The 17732-nt window shown below is 41.5% G+C and overlaps 1 protein-coding gene and 1 non-coding gene across 3 annotated transcripts in view; one reads left to right on the plus strand and one right to left on the minus strand.

The window, feature by feature from the left end:
• LOC119386909 (dedicator of cytokinesis protein 9) overlaps positions 1 to 17732 on the plus strand; it is a 198035-nt gene that overhangs the window by 153829 nt on the left and 26474 nt on the right. For both annotated transcript variants that reach the window (XM_037654186.2, XM_037654190.2), the window contains 7 exons: positions 8795 to 8978; positions 9884 to 10002; positions 11538 to 11604; positions 11774 to 11827; positions 13342 to 13454; positions 14041 to 14297; positions 17144 to 17200. In XM_037654186.2, the coding sequence (XP_037510114.1) occupies positions 8795 to 8978; positions 9884 to 10002; positions 11538 to 11604; positions 11774 to 11827; positions 13342 to 13454; positions 14041 to 14297; positions 17144 to 17200 (851 nt within the window). The remainder of the gene's footprint in view (positions 1 to 8794; positions 8979 to 9883; positions 10003 to 11537; positions 11605 to 11773; positions 11828 to 13341; positions 13455 to 14040; positions 14298 to 17143; positions 17201 to 17732) is intronic.
• On the minus strand, positions 4652 to 4723 carry Trnam-cau (transfer RNA methionine (anticodon CAU)). Its single transcript has one exon. It is a non-coding gene; the product is annotated as a tRNA-Met (tRNA).

Below are 17732 nucleotides of genomic sequence, written 5' to 3' on the forward strand. Positions count from 1 at the left end.
CTTGCATAGCTTCCACAGCGTTGCACCTGATGTATGAAACGGAGTATAGTGCATATTGTTCCCAGTATACTGTTGTAGCGACTACTAATTTTTTCATTCATGAGGGTTAGTTAATTAGTCCTAATTATGTTTTTACTCACCTAATCATTAAAATGTCAATGAGGCATATGTGTGCTCAAATGAGCATATGCATGCTCAAATGACATCTGATTGTGCTATTTTCAGCAACGTATTAATTACATGCTCATTTTTTCCGGCTGATAAAGAAAGCACGCGAAATATGAAAAATAACATGCGACTACGCTCCCACCCGCAAAAGGCGGGAGCGTAGTCTTGACTTGCTACCTCATAGTGATCCTGTTTGAGCGCGGTGCTTCCTGATGCACACTGCAGTATAGTCACGTGTCATTTTTCAAATTTCGCAGACTTTCTTTATTAGCCAAAAAAAGCAAGCACACAATTGGTATGTTGTTGAAAATAGCGCAGTTAGACGTCATTTGAACATGCCTACATATGCCTCGTTGACATTTTAATGAACAGGTGAGTATTTGTAGAGTTAAAAACATAATTAGGTCTAATTAACTAAACCTCATTGACGAAAAAATTAGCAGTGACTACTACAGTATACCGGAAACAATATGCACTAGGTGGGCTTTGCGTGACAACGTTCCTATTTTTTTAACTCATGCTGCGTTATATTTGGGACACCCTGTATATGTATTACTGAACTTTTTAATTCTGATGAAGAAATGTGTTTAATGAATATAGTTTTATTTTGTCTGGCTCTGTGCCTAAAAAAGATTAATGTGGGACTGCAGTGTGCCACTTGTAAGTTATAGATGTATGTCTGTGTCAGTGCATTAAAACTGCCTATTTATTCAGGCAGTTTTAATTTCTGGATCTGAAAGAGAATTTTTTATTCCCTTTCTTTTTTCTCTTTACTTGGACATACTACACACATGCACAAGCATTCCTTATTTTGTAGTAGTACCCCTAGCATTGGCGGGTAGAAATTACTTCGCTTTTTTTCGGTTTCGTGTGGCATGCAGTTCTGGTCATTTGACCCTCGCTTACGTATCCCATCTTACATAAGCATTCCGTTGGACAATCTGAAATCATTTTGTTTTACGAATGCTTATTTTTGCTTCGTAGTCACGGTTGTGGTTCTGGTTGGGGAACTTCGACTACTAAGACAACATATTTGTGCGAATGCAGGCATGTCCGCTGCAATTGTCATTGTGTGTCTCTGAAGTCTTGTCTTGCGTAAAGACACATTGCAAGCATAGTATTTATGTTGCATGAAATTTTGGGTGACTTTTATTTGATTTCATAACAGCGTTGAAAGATCACAATTTAGGTCATTGAATTTTGACATTGATTTACTTGATCGAACAATCCACTCTCCTCGGTTATCTGCCCACATTTCTTTTTCTGCAGCAGTTTTACGAGTCCAGAACCATTAGTCACATGTACTTCAATTATTTTGTAAGAATATTACCAGCATTGCCTGCTTTAGTGGCCTCCCACTGGTGCAGTTAACATTTCTACCTTCTGTAAAAAATCCAAGACTAGGGCTTTCATTATGAGAAAATTTTTCTCGTGCAAGTTTTAAACATGTATTCGTTAGTGTTAGACACACCATAGATTAGGCATAATAACACACGTCCCTACTTCCCCAATTGTAATGGCGTAATTATTTCTTCACATTTAGGATCTTGAGGAGGCCACTCACTTTATACTATTTGGAACTGTACTCCTTTTCACACAGTTTATTTTATCACAGATGGCCTTCTAAGATGAGTACTTCTCTTTTGCACAAAGCGTCCTCCAACAGCTCTTTATCTATCAATTTTTGCACACTTTCTCATATTTCTAAACATTGGTGTTGCCTGTACATCTGTCATGTTTACATTGTGGTCTTTGTCAGTATGTGTGTGCTTGTGTGTATATGGGTGTCTATACGTATGTCATGTGTCCGTGTACTATTGATGCAAAACTATTTATAGTACTTTTGATGCCCTCACCAGTCGAGTCATTATTTAACTATCAACCGTATTATTAACGATGTACTGCTGATGTTGAGAGTGCTATAGAGTTCACTATCGAAAGAATGAAGAATATTTAAAAATTATGTAAAATCACAAGGTGCACTGCGTGTAAGCATAACATAATCTTGGTTATGTTTCCATGTTCCCAGCTGCATAAACTGGCAGTCAGCTATCTCAGTATTCCTGGTACTAATATCATTACCGAAGAAATGTAAAAATATGAATAGCTGTGTAATTTCCGAGCTGTTGTAGTACTGTTGACATCTTGTGTTACACTCTTGATAGTTTCAGACTGAGGTACTGTAATACCCTCAGTGGCGCCATGAATAGCAAGTCTGTTAAGTATACCTTTTGACATAATTGTCATTTCAAAAAATATATTGGTGCCATTGATAGTCAATCTATGGATAGTTTTGCATCACTGTTGTGTACGTAGATGTGAATTTTATTACTGTTGTTTTGGTACATTTGCCGATTCTCAAGGAACACGCAGCGAGTCCATATTCGTCTTCTCTTTCTTTCTGACTTGCGCCGCGCCTTTTAGCCTCCCCACCGCTTCCTCTAATGAAGAGGACAGCTTGGCTAAAATGGCGCCTGTCGCATTCCTCAAGTAGTAAGTAGCGATCGGTGTCATTGCCAAGGCCAGCAGCAGCAGCTGTAGACGTTCGGCTTTCTCCGTAGCGTGCACTTTGGGCTTTTGTGTTTATGTAGCGGCTTCTTCGTTTTCTTCTGTTCGTGCGCCTTTGTAGTTGACACATTGCTGCCTCTGGGCCTGCCTCTGTTGGCTCGGCTTTTTATGTTTGTTTGTTTAGCAAAATAATGTCTCATTTGTTGTCCTAAAATGAATCTAATCTGTCACATTCATGGGGCCCCGTTTAGAGGGATGTCTGTAGATTATGACACATTATGACACATCCTCTGGAGTTCAGCTTCTGTACTGCGTGCTGCCTTTAGACATCAGGTACATTATACGAGTGAAGGCATCTACAAGCACAAATCTTCTTTTCGTTCACACAAACATGCTGCTAAGCAGACATGCAGTAATTAGGTACAAAGTTGATTGTACACAATATATTGAAGGCGCAAATTATTGCAGATATTGCCTCATGTTCAATACGTCTGTCCTTTCAATACAGAGCAGCTTTTAGGTAAATGTTAGGGCAGTACACCAATGAAAGGTCCAATATACATTGTCAGGTGACTGGAACACATGCTGAAGGGAACACATCAAAAATAACATGTCTACATTGTGTTGTCACTGGTATGGAAGTACCCGTGACAATATGCCTTCGCGAATCTTTATGCAACGCTTTTAGTGTGCTCTCATATACAACTCGTATTGCGTTCAGATTATTTGTAAAGAAAGACTAAATAGTGCATGGTTGTAGTGCATCGATTGATACTAAAATTGCATGTATTATTCATTCTTTGCAAAACTCCAGATTTCCATCCATTGAATTCGACAAGGGCTTTATCTTTCAAGTTTTAATTCTTGGCTTCAGTTCTTTGCATGTCTCCATAATGTAGCAACACAATTGGCGTTTCTTAAAAAAGCCACCGTAGTGTTTCACAATTGTACGTGAAATTATGCTCCACTGTATGTCTTATATTAGGGGCATTATCGCTGACCAGCTATATTTGTTTATTCATAGGCAAATGTCAGATTTCTTGTGGGTTTACTTCTCGCAATAATAATCAACTTGAATTTGGAAATCTGGATTAGTCGATGCAATGGTATGTTGCATGCTGATGCTCTATGTAGGTAGAGTAGCTGATAGTCTTGCTCTTGTGCGATTGTTTGTGGTTTTCATGTATGTACTGTGTGCTAAGCTGTATGTTTGAGAGTTTTGGAGGCAGCAAGTAGACCCTCAATCGTTGGGAATGTCAGTATATATTCATGCGCAGATAAATTGTGATGCTAGAATTTTAGGCTATTTATGTGAATTCTCAGATGTTTGTCGTGGAAGATGTTTTAATTGTACAGATCACTATGCAGGGTACGAAGATGACTCTTAAGGGCTCGTTTTTCTTTGTTAGACACAGTATTAATGAGACCTAACAGACAATAACGCCAAGGAAAGTATAGGGGAGTGTTACCTGTAGTATTTAGAATATAAATGTGAAGAAAGTAAAGTGGACGAAAAGATAACCTGCCGCCGGCAGGGACCGAACCTGCGACCTTCGAATAACGCGTCCGATGCTCTACCACTGAGCTACGGCGGCGGTCATCCTCCCGTCCACTTTATGGGGTATATATGTGCATTTAAACCTTGGAGTGTTAGTCAGCGCCAATCGCAGCCATGGCGGCGAGTGTGGAACACTCTTTTTCTGCCTTTCTGGCGTCACGTAGCACGTGATCTTTTTACGAGCTGGCGGCTGACCAATAATCCCTCGCATACTACCTAAAGGCATCAAGTCTGCCAGAACGAGACCCTTGTTATGAATGAAGGAAAGAAGATGACTCTTAAGGGCTCGTTTTTCTTTGTTAGACACAGTATTAATGAGACCTAACAGACAATAACGCCAAGGAAAGTATAGGGGAGTGTTACCTGTAGTATTTAAAATATAAATGTGAAGAAAGTAAAGTGGACGAAAAGATAACCTGCCGCCGGCAGGGACCGAACCTGCGACCTTCGAATAATGCGTCCGATGCTCTACCACTGAGCTACGGCGGCGGTCATCCTCCCGTCCACTTTATGGGGTATATATGTGCATTTAAACCTTGGAGTGTTAGTCAGCGCCAATCGCAGCCATGGCGGCGAGTGTGGAACACTCTTTTTCTGCCTTTCTGGCGTCACGTAGCACGTGATCTTTTTACGAGCTGGCAGCTGACCAATAATCCCTCGCATACTACCTAAAGGCATCAAGTCTGCCAGAACGAGACCCTTGTTATGAATGAAGGAAAGAAGATGACTCTTAAGGGCTCGTTTTTCTTTGTTAGACACAGTATTAATGAGACCTAACAGACAATAACGCCAAGGAAAGTATAGGGGAGTGTTACCTGTAGTATTTAGAATATAAATGTGAAGAAAGTAAAGTGGACGAAAAGATAACCTGCCGCCGGCAGGGACCGAACCTGCGACCTTCGAATAACGCGTCCGATGCTCTACCACTGAGCTACGGCGGCGGTCATCCTCCCGTCCACTTTATGGGGTATATATGTGCATTTAAACCTTGGAGTGTTAGTCAGCGCCAATCGCAGCCATGGCGGCGAGTGTGGAACACTCTTTTTCTGCCTTTCTGGCGTCACGTAGCACGTGATCTTTTTACGAGCTGGCAGCTGACCAATAATCCCTCGCATACTACCTAAAGGCATCAAGTCTGCCAGAACGAGACCCTTGTTATGAATGAAGGAAAGAAGATGACTCTTAAGGGCTCGTTTTTCTTTGTTAGACACAGTATTAATGAGACCTAACAGACAATAACGCCAAGGAAAGTATAGGGGAGTGTTACCTGTAGTATTTAGAATATAAATGTGAAGAAAGTAAAGTGGACGAAAAGGTAACCTGCCGCCGGCAGGGACCGAACCTGCGACCTTCGAATAACGCGTCCGATGCTCTACCACTGAGCTACGGCGGCGGTCATCCTCCCGTCCACTTTATGGGGTATATATGTGCATTTAAACCTTGGAGTGTTAGTCAGCGCCAATCGCAGCCATGGCGGCGAGTGTGGAACACTCTTTTTCTGCCTTTCTGGCGTCACGTAGCACGTGATCTTTTTACGAGCTGGCAGCTGACCAATAATCCCTCGCATACTACCTACATACATACCCATAAAGTGGACGGGAGGATGACCGCCGCCGTAGCTCAGTGGTAGAGCATCGGACGCGTTATTTGAAGGTCGCAGGTTCGGTCCCTGCCGGCGGCAGGTTATCTTTTCGTCCACTTTACTTTCTTCACATTTATATTCTAAATACTACAGGTAACACTCCCCTATACTTTCCTTGGCGTTATTGTCTGTTAGGTCTCATTAATACTGTGTCTAACAAAGAAAAACGAGCCCTTAAGAGTCATCTTCTTTCCTTCATTCATAAGAAGGGTCTCGTTCTGGCAGACTTGATGCCTTTAGGTAGTATGCGAGGGATTATTGGTCAGCTGCCAGCTCGTAAAAAGATCACGTGCTACGTGACGCCAGAAAGGCAGAAAAAGAGTGTTCCACACTCGCCGCCATGGCTGCGATTGGCGCTGACTAACACTCCAAGGTTTAAATGCACATATATACCCCATAAAGTGGACGGGAGGATGACTGCCGCCGTAGCTCAGTGGTAGAGCATCGGACGCGTTATTCGAAGGTCGCAGGTTCGGTCCCTGCCGGCGGCAGGTTATCTTTTCGTCCACTTTACTTTCTTCACATTTATATTCTAAATACTACAGGTAACACTCCCCTATACTTTCCTTGGCGTTATTGTCTGTTAGGTCTCATTAATACTGTGTCTAACAAAGAAAAACGAGCCCTTAAGAGTCATCTTCTTTCCTTCATTCATAACAAGGGTCTCGTTCTGGCAGACTTGATGCCTTTAGGTAGTATGCGAGGGATTATTGGTCAGCTGCCAGCTCGTAAAAAGATCACGTGCTACGTGACGCCAGAAAGGCAGAAAAAGAGTGTTCCACACTCGCCGCCATGGCTGCGATTGGCGCTGACTAACACTCCAAGGTTTAAATGCACATATATACCCCATAAAGTGGACGGGAGGATGACCACCGCCGTAGCTCAGTGGTAGAGCATCGGACGCGTTATTCGAAGGTCGCAGGTTCGGTCCCTGCCGGCGGCAGGTTATCTTTTCGTCCACTTTACTTTCTTCACATTTATATTCTAAATACTACAGGTAACACTCCCCTATACTTTCCTTGGCGTTATTGTCTGTTAGGTCTCATTAATGCAGGGTACAGCAGCATTGATTGGAGACCTTCATTTTAAAGTCAGGCATTCTTCATTCAGTAATCTAAATTTCAGGGATACTTTTGATTAGTCAGTGTTACTTATGAGTACTTTTGTAGTATGCTATAACTTACTAGAAACTTACAGCAAATGCATGTGTGTTCTAATCTTTTCACTGCTGTATATTATGTTTCTCATTGTTATAGAGAAGGCCGATTCGGCTAAAGTTTTATTATGCTATTTGTCTTTTCTATCTTGACAGTGACATCTCACATTTAATTGTCCTTGAATAAAATTCGGTGAAATTTTATCTCCGATATTCCTGGAAAAAGAAAAAAACCTATATAATCATTTAATTTTTTTACTATTCTGCTATATGCGAGAGCTTATGAATGCCTTTGCGCTGGAACGTCATTGACATTGTAACTCTCCAAATGTAAAAAGAACAACTATGTCGACCAAGCTTTCTCACTGCAAACAACCTGAGCTTCAGCTTCACTTATGCATATTTCATGCAAAATAAGCAATTAGCTGTGTTGGTGTACTTTTAGACTGCCATCTCAGTAGCACAGGACAATTTAGAGCGATGCACCTTTTGGTCAAACTGCATGTTCTCATCTCATGTAGATGCTCAAATTTTGTTCGAGGATGTGCCAACTGTCATTTATTCACATTAGTGAAAAATTCTTGCAAGAAAAAGCTTTCTCTCATAGCCATTGTATCACTTCTGTGCAGAACACACACATAACTTTTCATATACCACGTGTCACAATGCTGTGTGGATCATTGTGGTGGCCATGCTTATCAGCATGTCTGCACATCAGTCCATCATTTTAGGCTCATTCCAGCATTGTGTGTTTGAGTTCTGGTGCGTGAAATGAATGTGCGTTTCTAACGTATTCATGTTATAGTCACCTTGCACTGTTAGCGTGAATTGTCATCATTTAGCTGAAAATGCGTGGAATTGTTATGGGCATACCAACACAGTGTTTAGGGGATAAATGTTTAGCAGCACATGTAACAGCGTAGCATGAAAAGTGAAAACTTTAAATCGTCTTGCAGAATGCCTTTGAGTTTGCCCTCATCAAATAATCTGTGATTTGTACATCACAACACTAACTCTATTACGATATTGCTGTTAGGTGTACAACACTAATGATTGTTTGCTATGTGGCAATAAGCTAAGTGCTGTTAAATACATCTTTCATTAGGCATGGGCTCCTATGTTTCTTATCTTGCGTGAGGATTTAACAAAAAAAAAAAGATTGTTGCATTCCACTGTGGCTGTGACTCACTTGTGGTTTAACTGATGACCAGCTGTTACAGATGGCTGAATCGCTGGAGAAATATCGTAAATGTGCTGCTTTAGCTGCAGACGGGGAAATGTTAACTGGAAATTTCTTAATAGAGTAAAGAGGGCAAAACGCCTGAAGAACTGGCACATAAATCAGGAATGCTTAACTCCCAATAATCACTGAGCATTGTGCCTCTCAAACAAATGGGCGACTTACTTGTGAACTGCCAAATGGCTTTGAGGACGGCAGAGCAGTAAATCAGAAATGTTGTTTCCCTGTTTTTATCATTCCTGCCCACTTCAATAGTACGCTAGCATTAATGAAGCATTGAAGGCTGCCAAGCCTTGTCACATTGGAGTTTGTTTAATTTGCTGTCCAATGAAAGCTTATTGCAAAGCAAAACAAGGGTACAGTAGCAGGGAGGGACGACATAAGCTTTGGTCCATGTTTCAGTTGTGATTTTCAGCTCAAGCGCATCTATCCAATGAAACGCCAGGTAGCTGTTTCTGTACCCAATGAAACGCCAGGAAGTTTTTCCAACTTCTTCTCGACATTTGTATTGCTTCATTGCAGCCCCACTTCCACACATGGGGGTCACGTTTGCCACCAACGGCTCCTGCACGTCACTGGAAAGTGAGTCCTCCACACCGTCAAGTTCGTCCGCCAAGGAAATTGACGCACCTGTCCGTAACGGAGACGTTGGGTCTGCGCAATGTTTCACACGAGATGGGAGCCTTGTGAGCAAAGGTCATGCTAGGTGAGCTGGGTCATTGCACTGTTACATGGGCTCCGTAATGTATGCTGCGAGTGCCGTGTAAAAGTAGCTTCTTTTTTGTGAGTGCATTTTAAGCCTTGTTTTGTGGTGACCAGTTTGGTGTCTGATTTAAACACGTAAAGCTGTAAAGATAAGTGAAGCCTAATTGCTAGCAGCTATTACTAGTATGATAAATTAATAATGCATATTATTATTTATCGCGTCGACCAAAAAGTTTTGTGTGAAGCCAGAAAACCCTTTTGGACCCAACTCGGACGCGACACTCACAAAAGGAAACGCTGTCTTGCCTTTGTTTCTTCTTGAGGGTTTTGGGTCACATAGACACCGCATCCACTGCCACAAATGCTGCTCATATCTTGAACTATTTCAATTCATTGACATTCCACTTAATTTTTGTTGTTCTAGGCATTACTGCTATTTAAAAATAGTTCAGTAGTTTCTCCTCGAGAATAATTTTGTTAGTGTGAATACCCCGAGCAGCTGCACAGTTTGAGGTCATTCATTTATATTCCCATGAATTGTGAAACTTTGGTTAAGCTGAAATTCTGATTGCACAAATAGATTTCTAACGCCACTTCACATTCAGGTGAAGGTATCAAGTTTGTTGTAAGCAACCATACTGAAGTACATTCACATCCCATCATAGTAGGTATGTGTGTGCTATCTGCTGTGTTCTCATGGTGCTTTCTTCGATTCATGTTATGTTAGAAATGCAAAGTGTGTTCATTGTAGGTAGATTCTGTAGAAAGCAAACTAGTGATCCAGCAGCCTTATGGGTGATTGCCTACTGGTGCTTCACCAAGCACCTTTAATTTCAGTACCTTATGCCTATCTCGATACAAGTGCAACAGAAAATGCCACCTAGATCTTTCTTTTCGTTTTGTCAGGTCGCAGTCTTTGCCATTTGCAAGCCCCACAGGCATTGTTAGGTACGACAAGTTCGAGCCCTCCGAGATCAAGGACCTCTTGGTCTGTTTTCTCTACCTCATCAAGCAACTGAACGAAGGTTTGTAAATGTGCTTTTGGTTGGGTTGCAATACTTGCACAGTTGCTTATATACCGAGAAAGAACACTTCTGCGATGAACCTTTGCTGTAGATACATGCCAGAGAAAGTTTTGCAAGGTTTTCTGCAAGTATTGGGGTCACTCACTGTGAATATATTTCACTACTGTAGTGAGTTTGTGTTCACTTTGAGAGAGCTTTGACTTTATGGAATACGAAAATTAGATGAATAGGCAAGGACAGGAAGTGGAAAGACATTCAATGGAAGACCTTAAAACCTGAAAGTTTGAGAATTGAGTGGTTAAGGGATGTATGTGGTAACAAATTAAATGAAAGCTCGTAAAATTCAGCAGCATACTATGTAGGAATTCGGCATAGGAGGTGGCATTGGCAAAATGGGATTTTGAATCGGTATTCCATCCCTAATTGTTGTTTCCAAACTTACGAAGAGAATTTAATCTTGCTTGTTAGAGGGACATACATTTGCTTTCTATTGCCATTTTAGAAATTGTCATAATAGTTGTCATAGTAGAATCTCATTAATATGTGCACAATTTAAAAAGTACTAATGGTTAAAATGCAGTTGTCACAAGTTGCCATACAGTCTGACAGTTATAGTGGTCACATAGCCACTTTGTCAGGTTAACTGCACTCCTCAACTCATTGCTTGTCCCCTTCTTTTTTCCCCTTTATGACATGTTGTACCACTCACGTTGTACTAAACCATACTATGGCTTAGTACTTGGACCATGGTTTCCATGAATACATAGAAAAAAGTATAAAATGTAGCTTAGACACATAATTTGACAATTGGCATTCTTTGTACTCATTAAATAAAACTGTAATGTCTTTCATTTTGCCATATATTATAGAATAAGAGCATACTCTTTCAAGCCAGACAAAGAAGGCTTTTCTTTTTTTTTACTCTGCCATTGCTCAAATGACGTGCATGTCTGGTTTGCTTGCAAAGGTGTACATGCACATTCACCCACAATGTTGCTTTTGTAAGCGTTACTTGATAATGCATGGCCACATATGCTCTTAAGAGCCCAGCATTTCCAAACAATCTGCTCTGTTGTTTGCAATACTACATTGGTGCTTTTTATAAAGCATGATTCATAATGTGCTGTGTATAATGACAGAACCATTGCATTGTTATGAATACTAGGGCATGGAAATTGTTAATGAGAGGGCTGGGTATTATTTCCTAAGTATTAAAAACATATTCATTATTTGATTTCATTCCATTTATTCGTGATATTGAATTCATGTGACTCCATTTTCAGTCTACACTATTTGTATTAAGTTCATTCTCAAATGCTCCTGTTTGCGTACACCTGTGCAACATGACCTCACATTTCATATTTGTAGATTTACTTTTCTTTAATTGTTTCATTCTTATGTAAACATTGCATAGGACAAACATGTCAAGTCATAAGCTATGGCATTTCGTCAGAACTAGTACACACTTATTTGTTGTTATAAAGCTACAGCAGTTGCTAGTGTTTAAGATACTAATGAAAACCGTTTTGTTGCAGACCTACTGATTGGCTGGTGGCAGCAATGCAGAGACTGTGATTTACTTGATTTCTTTCACTTACTGGAGTAAGTTCATCAAGTTTGTCATTATCATTGTCTTTTCCTTTTATTCTTCTTTTCTAATGTTTATCTCAGATGCATAAATACAGTGGCTGTGCTTTGCTGGAAAATAGTTATGTGTAGAAACATTATCTTGCAAGCTTTTTAATCTACTTTATTTTTTTTCCTCTCACAGGCTCTGTTTGCATCAGTTTAGATACATGGGCAAGAAGCACATCCTCAAAGGGCGGTAAGTGTACAGATCTTTGTCATTTCTTTGATGTTATTACACTTCGGTAAGGTCTAAAAAAAAATGTGTTCCACTTTGTTATGCATGAAACATCAAAGCTGGTAGTTCAGCGACATGATTTTTTTGCCTCTATTTGTAAGTGCCACCGAAATGAGGAAGATTAGAGCAGAGATTCTAGAGCTTTTGGGTCTTGAGGAACCCCATCGGCTTTTCTAGAGGGTCCCTGCCCTCTTTCTACTGATGTGCATAATATTAACTTACAAAATAGAAGGGGGTGAGGGGCAAAGACAACGTGCTCGTGGGTCTGCCTTACCGAATGTCACCTCTGCAGCATTGGCATGTTATCTTTAATCTAGAAGGCCATCACTCATTATCAGGAACTTGTAACAGTATACATAAGGTATACGAGCATTCTTTTTTGCCCCCCACATTTCTCCACGTTGTAAAGTGCAGACTGTGTGGCTACTGATTTAGGCACCACGTGCCGCAGAATGTGGCTTCACACGAGCAAAGCATCGGATGTACAAAAGATCGTTTTATTTCTTGAAAACTAAAAAGACGTTACATGTTGATCATGTTGAGCAATGACCTTCGATATATTGGTCACAAGGCCAAGCCTAAATGCTCATGTAGCCCCCAGCTTGCACGAAGCAGCGCTTGTGTGCATCAAAGCACACGTCACGTGTTTCTACTACGAAACCGACGCAATGCGGCAGCAAATCAGTGTGCATAAAAACCATGTCGTCGAACCACTGACATGCCATGAGGCAAAAATAAAATGTATAAACACACTTAGTATTCTGTTCCCTGGATATCTAAAAAAATGTGATGGATATTAATAAATTGGGATGTCCTAAGCCTTTATCATGTAAGCAACTTCCCTGAAGTTGGCAATAAAAAATGTTTCTCTTAATTAACCTTTTCAAGGGAACTTTAAGACAAGTAAAGTATTTGCAGCTTGGCATAGAGTGAGTCTGTGAAGAGGACTAGGTGCCTGCCCAGCTGACATAGCATTTTATTTAAAAATCTGTTCTAAAAAAATAACCTGTATATAGTGACATATATTTGTATGAGACGGGTCTGTTACTTCAAGTTTTGAAGAGTTTGTCATCGTTATTCGGGCATATTTGACTCCTCCTCCTTTGTTTCTTTTCTTTCCTGCTCCCTGTTATGTAAAGGGGTTAGCTTTTATTTTTTAAGTAAGTGTTCTAAGCCCACATTAGACAATTTAGTAGTCTGGTATATGTCAAGATTTGCGGTAGAAGATAGAGGTGTGGGTCAATTGATGCATACCATTTCCTGATTTCATAAGAGCTCAGCTTTACATGGTAAAGTAGTAGTACCTAAACTATAACATGTTGAGGTGAAACATTCAGATGAGAATGTGCTGCCATTAACTTGACGGCGAAAGCATGAAGTTCTGCTGCAAAGTGCTGTTGTGTGCTCCAAGGTGAGTGTGCTGACTGACTATGTCGTTGTTGGTTTCATATTCAAAACCAAAAAAAAAAACACAGGAATCAGCAGGCCTCAAGTGCACAGGCCAAGGCCATGACCTTGCCTGCTAGGACAGCCCCACCCACGTTCACCCAACGATGCAACAGCACCTACAGCGAGAACGCAGCCATGGGTAAGCCAGCCTCTCTCTTTTTATGTTTTTTTTTAAATTCCGACTGTACCGAGATGCACAGGGGTAACAGTTGAAAAAAAAATGCAGTAGGATCAGTTCTGTTACGATACGCTCTTTGAGGCTACCGCTGAAAGATGGCCAGTTTTAGTAGCTTTCAACTTGTGTGAGACACGTTAATGTTTAGATAGTTTATATAAAAGATCTTTCAGAAATGTTTAGTTGCAATAAAACAAAGATGGAATAGACCATCAGCATCCACCTATCTTAAGTGCTTAGATAGAAGCAGCCCTCTCCCATTGATGGCCAGGATGTCACTGATGTGCAGCATCAGCTAGGCAGCGGCCATGCTTTGTGTTAGCGTTTTTTCAGTGTCACAGTTTTTGGCTGCCTCGTATGCAGTCTCTCGACTACCTAGTTTTTGGGCCTATTTTATCGACGCACGTGTACAGGAATGTTGTAAGCTGATGAGAGCACCCACAACCACTGCTCCAAAGGCTTACTCGCACTGCTCATATTCATGAGAAATGTAGTTTCTTCCTTGTTAGTTTATACCACTCACTGTTCCTATTCCACACCGTGCCAACAGAGAACGGCGGTGAGGTCGACGGGGACAGCTTCTACCGGGCGCTGCTGGAGGCCAACATGGCCACCGAGGTTGGCCTCATCACCCTGGATGTCCTGGGACTGTACTGCGGGCGCTTCAAGGACTCGCTGCTGTTCAACGACGGGGACAACCCAACGATGCGGCGCCTCTTCGACATCTACCTCTCGTTCCTCGAAGTGGGCCAGTCTGAGAACTTGCTGCGACACCTTTTTGCAGCACTGCGAGCCTTCATCAACAAGGTTCCCTCTCTCAGCCTGTTTGTCTTTGTCTCCTCATGTTTTTCTTTTGCGAGTATTACGTTATTCTTTTGTGATAGATGGAGAAAAAAAAAAAGATATAACTTCTAGGGGTGTGTGAATATACGAGTTTCGAATTTGAATAGAATAGTTCCTAATCGAATAATTCGATTCGACTTTCGTATAGCTAGTATACGAAGTTTCGAATAATTTGACAGGACGAATATCTAAAACGCGACAAAGGACAATGGTGCAATTTGGTTAGGGTGGGGTGGCTAAAACTAACGCTAATGTCGCCGTTTGTTAAACTTTCACCGACATCCTGGTTCAAAAGCGAGCGCTTGTTGATCTTAAAGGAGATTATGTCATTTCCGCACGTAAAAAAACACATGAGAAAACTGTCAAGTCCTTCACAACATCGCTTCCGAAACGAAGGCACAGACTTCTTGTACAGCTCAGTCGCATATGCCGCATGCGCCGTGAAACGACCTGACTTTGGCCTGTGAAACCCTCGGTGATTGGCTTTGCATGTAAAAATTTGTTCACGCTGGGCAGTTGCCACTGTCACACTGCACCACTAGTTCAGAAACTCCCATCATTCTGGTGCGCAGTGAACGGGCGCCCGAAGACTTTTGGGCCCGGAGCACGCATGGTGATGAAGCAGAACATTACCGTTGTCAGATGAGCCATATTGCGCGAGCATAGGGAAAGAAAACTAGCTACCGTACCTCCCTCTGTTAGGAGGTTAGGAGGTTAGGAGTGGCGCTGCTGACTAGAATGGCGGCTCTTTTATCAACATGCTTGCACGCCCATAAAAGCTGAAACAAAAGCCACTCCCGAACAAGTGCTTGATGAAGCTGTCAGCACGCCGTAGCATCTCTGATTTTTTCCTTTGTCTTGTCGTAACTGGCGTTACACATTTCATGTAAATATACTATTCGATATTCGATTTGATATTCAATATTTTTGGCCACTGTTTGGCACTATTCGATTCAAATTCGATTCGAGATAAAATTTCACCATTCGCACACCCCTAATAACTTCAACAGATTTTGTTGTGGGACTTCTGCTAGTTTAGTGCCACTTATGTTTCGGAGCCAAATGTGAGATATGCTTTGATTGCTAAAAGTCTTACCCTGTGCCTTCACAGTGCAGTTGATTCTAATCTACCTACCACCCTATTACACGGAATAATCACTACTTCGCATGCTACAGTTTAGAGACATACCTTTACATATAATTACCTATGATCTGTACATCAGGGGCGTAGCCAATGGGGGGGGTTGGGGGGGTTCAAACCCCCCCCCCCCGAAATTTTTCAGTTTTCCTTGCGTATATATACACGCACACATACAAACACACGCACGAACATACATAAAGTATGGTTGAACCCCCCCCGAAAAAAATTTCTAGCTACGCCCCTGCTGTACATGTTGCTGCTTCAAGCATGCCACTTGCTATATCTTGGTCGCGGGCGCAAGCCGCCACCATGGCCACTGGTCGCAGAAACAAATCACTTTAATTGGTGACAAAGGTTTGCATCTGTGGTACTTTACAGGGAATAGATATGCAATATTTTGTGACATACCCAATATTTTTTATGTGAATTATATAACTTGTTCACCTCTCTCTGGCAGATGATGTACCAATTTTTTGCAAGAACCAAAAGCAGTGGATTATAATTAGGGGTGTGCGAATATTCGAAATTTCGAATATTTTTCGAATAGTGTTTCCTATTCGATTCGATTCGCACTGGAATTTTACTATTCGAACTATTCGAACTTCCCAAAGACAAATGCAGTCAACGTCCAGTTGAAAAAGACCCCTTCAGATTTTTAGTATGCTTCACCTCATGACAATCTCGTATTGCGGCAAAGCTGCCTTTCAAGCTCCCTTACGGTCGAACTTAGCCAAGAGACAGTCAACGTCCGTTTAGAAGTGGTTCCTAGATCTTCAATATGCTTCACCTCCTCACACCTCCGTATTGCAGCAAAACTGCCTTTCAAGCTCCGTTACGGTCGAACTTGGCCAAGAGACCGTCAACGTCCGTTTGGAAGTGGTCCCTCGATTTTCAATATGCTTCACCTTATCACGCCCCCGTATTGCGGCAAAGCTGCCTTTCAAGCTCCGCTACGGTCGCAAATGTATTTACTCAAGAAAATGCTGGTTGCAATATGAAGATGAAAGATGTGGCAGAGTTGGGGGCTCAATTAATGCTGTTTTGAACCTGAAATTTGGGCAGGAAGTCTGAAAAATTGGACGCCGAAGCTTTTTAGCATCCAAAATTTCAGATGTTCTTATATATCGACATCTACGAGGCAGATTTGGAACTCCGGACTTGAAGGGAGCACACCCATGTCCGCCACATCAGTTGGGCTTCCACAGAACTTGAAAGAGGAGGAGAGGCTGAGGAAATGGCATCTCTGCCTATCACGTGTAAAGTGTTGTCGGCAACACTTTGGTTGCACCAAATCATGTACATAAATACAATTCGGCCTCTACATTGCCTCATTCTTGATAAGAAAGAAAATTATGAAATATGACCCCACCAGCGCTTTATCAACCTAGCGAAAAGAAACACTTTCATGTTGCTATCTCACGAGAACATACTTAGGGATTCTCTGCAACTTTTTCTGTAATTTCACTTCGAATTATTCGAAAAATGTTTGAGAAGTATTCGAAAATTATTCGATTCGATTCGCACTCAATCTTTATTATTCGAATTCGCTTCGCACCCAAAATTTTGCTATTCGCACAGCTCTAATTATAATGCCTCTTTGGCAGTCTCTAAACATTGCACTGCACAGCAGCCATTCTCTGGTTTAAGTTGTACACTGATCCATTTTCAGTTTCCTGTTGCCCTCTTCCAAGGTGATGCCTTCCTTTGTGGAAAGCTATGCTTTGAGGTAAGCACTTAGTCTGTTCATATCTGTTTTAATTCTGGGTTCTTACACATGACTTTTCATAAGTGATCTGCTTTACATTAATCCTTAGGCCCATATTCACAAACCAACCTTAACTTAACGCTATAAGGTGCCCTTTCATAAGGAAAGGAAAAGTGCAAGGATAAGAAAAGGTCGCAGTACCTTTCAGGAACTTGCCTTACTCGGTTTTAAGGCAGCCTTACGGAATCTGGCCTTGTCGTCATAAGGAACAAGCATGGGAACGAGGCTATGAACTTTCACTGGCTCGTTGTTGCTTCATTAGCAAGAAAAAATATCTGCATGCTCCTCAAAACAATAAGTGCAGGAACACATACCCATGCAAGTTTCTGAAAGAACGCATCTGTGGCCATCCTGTGTGCTCCTTTTTTTTTTTTTCTTGTAAAAGCTTCACCATTGTCATAGCAACCGGCAGCTTGCGTAGACGCGCCGCTGAGGCAGCACGTGGAGACAGATGCACCGGTTCCCGAAGCACTCGTTTTGAGGGTACCGACAG

The sequence above is a fragment of the Rhipicephalus sanguineus genome, chromosome 3 (genome assembly GCF_013339695.2).
Source record: "Rhipicephalus sanguineus isolate Rsan-2018 chromosome 3, BIME_Rsan_1.4, whole genome shotgun sequence".
Taxonomy (NCBI): Eukaryota; Metazoa; Arthropoda; class Arachnida; order Ixodida; family Ixodidae; genus Rhipicephalus; species Rhipicephalus sanguineus.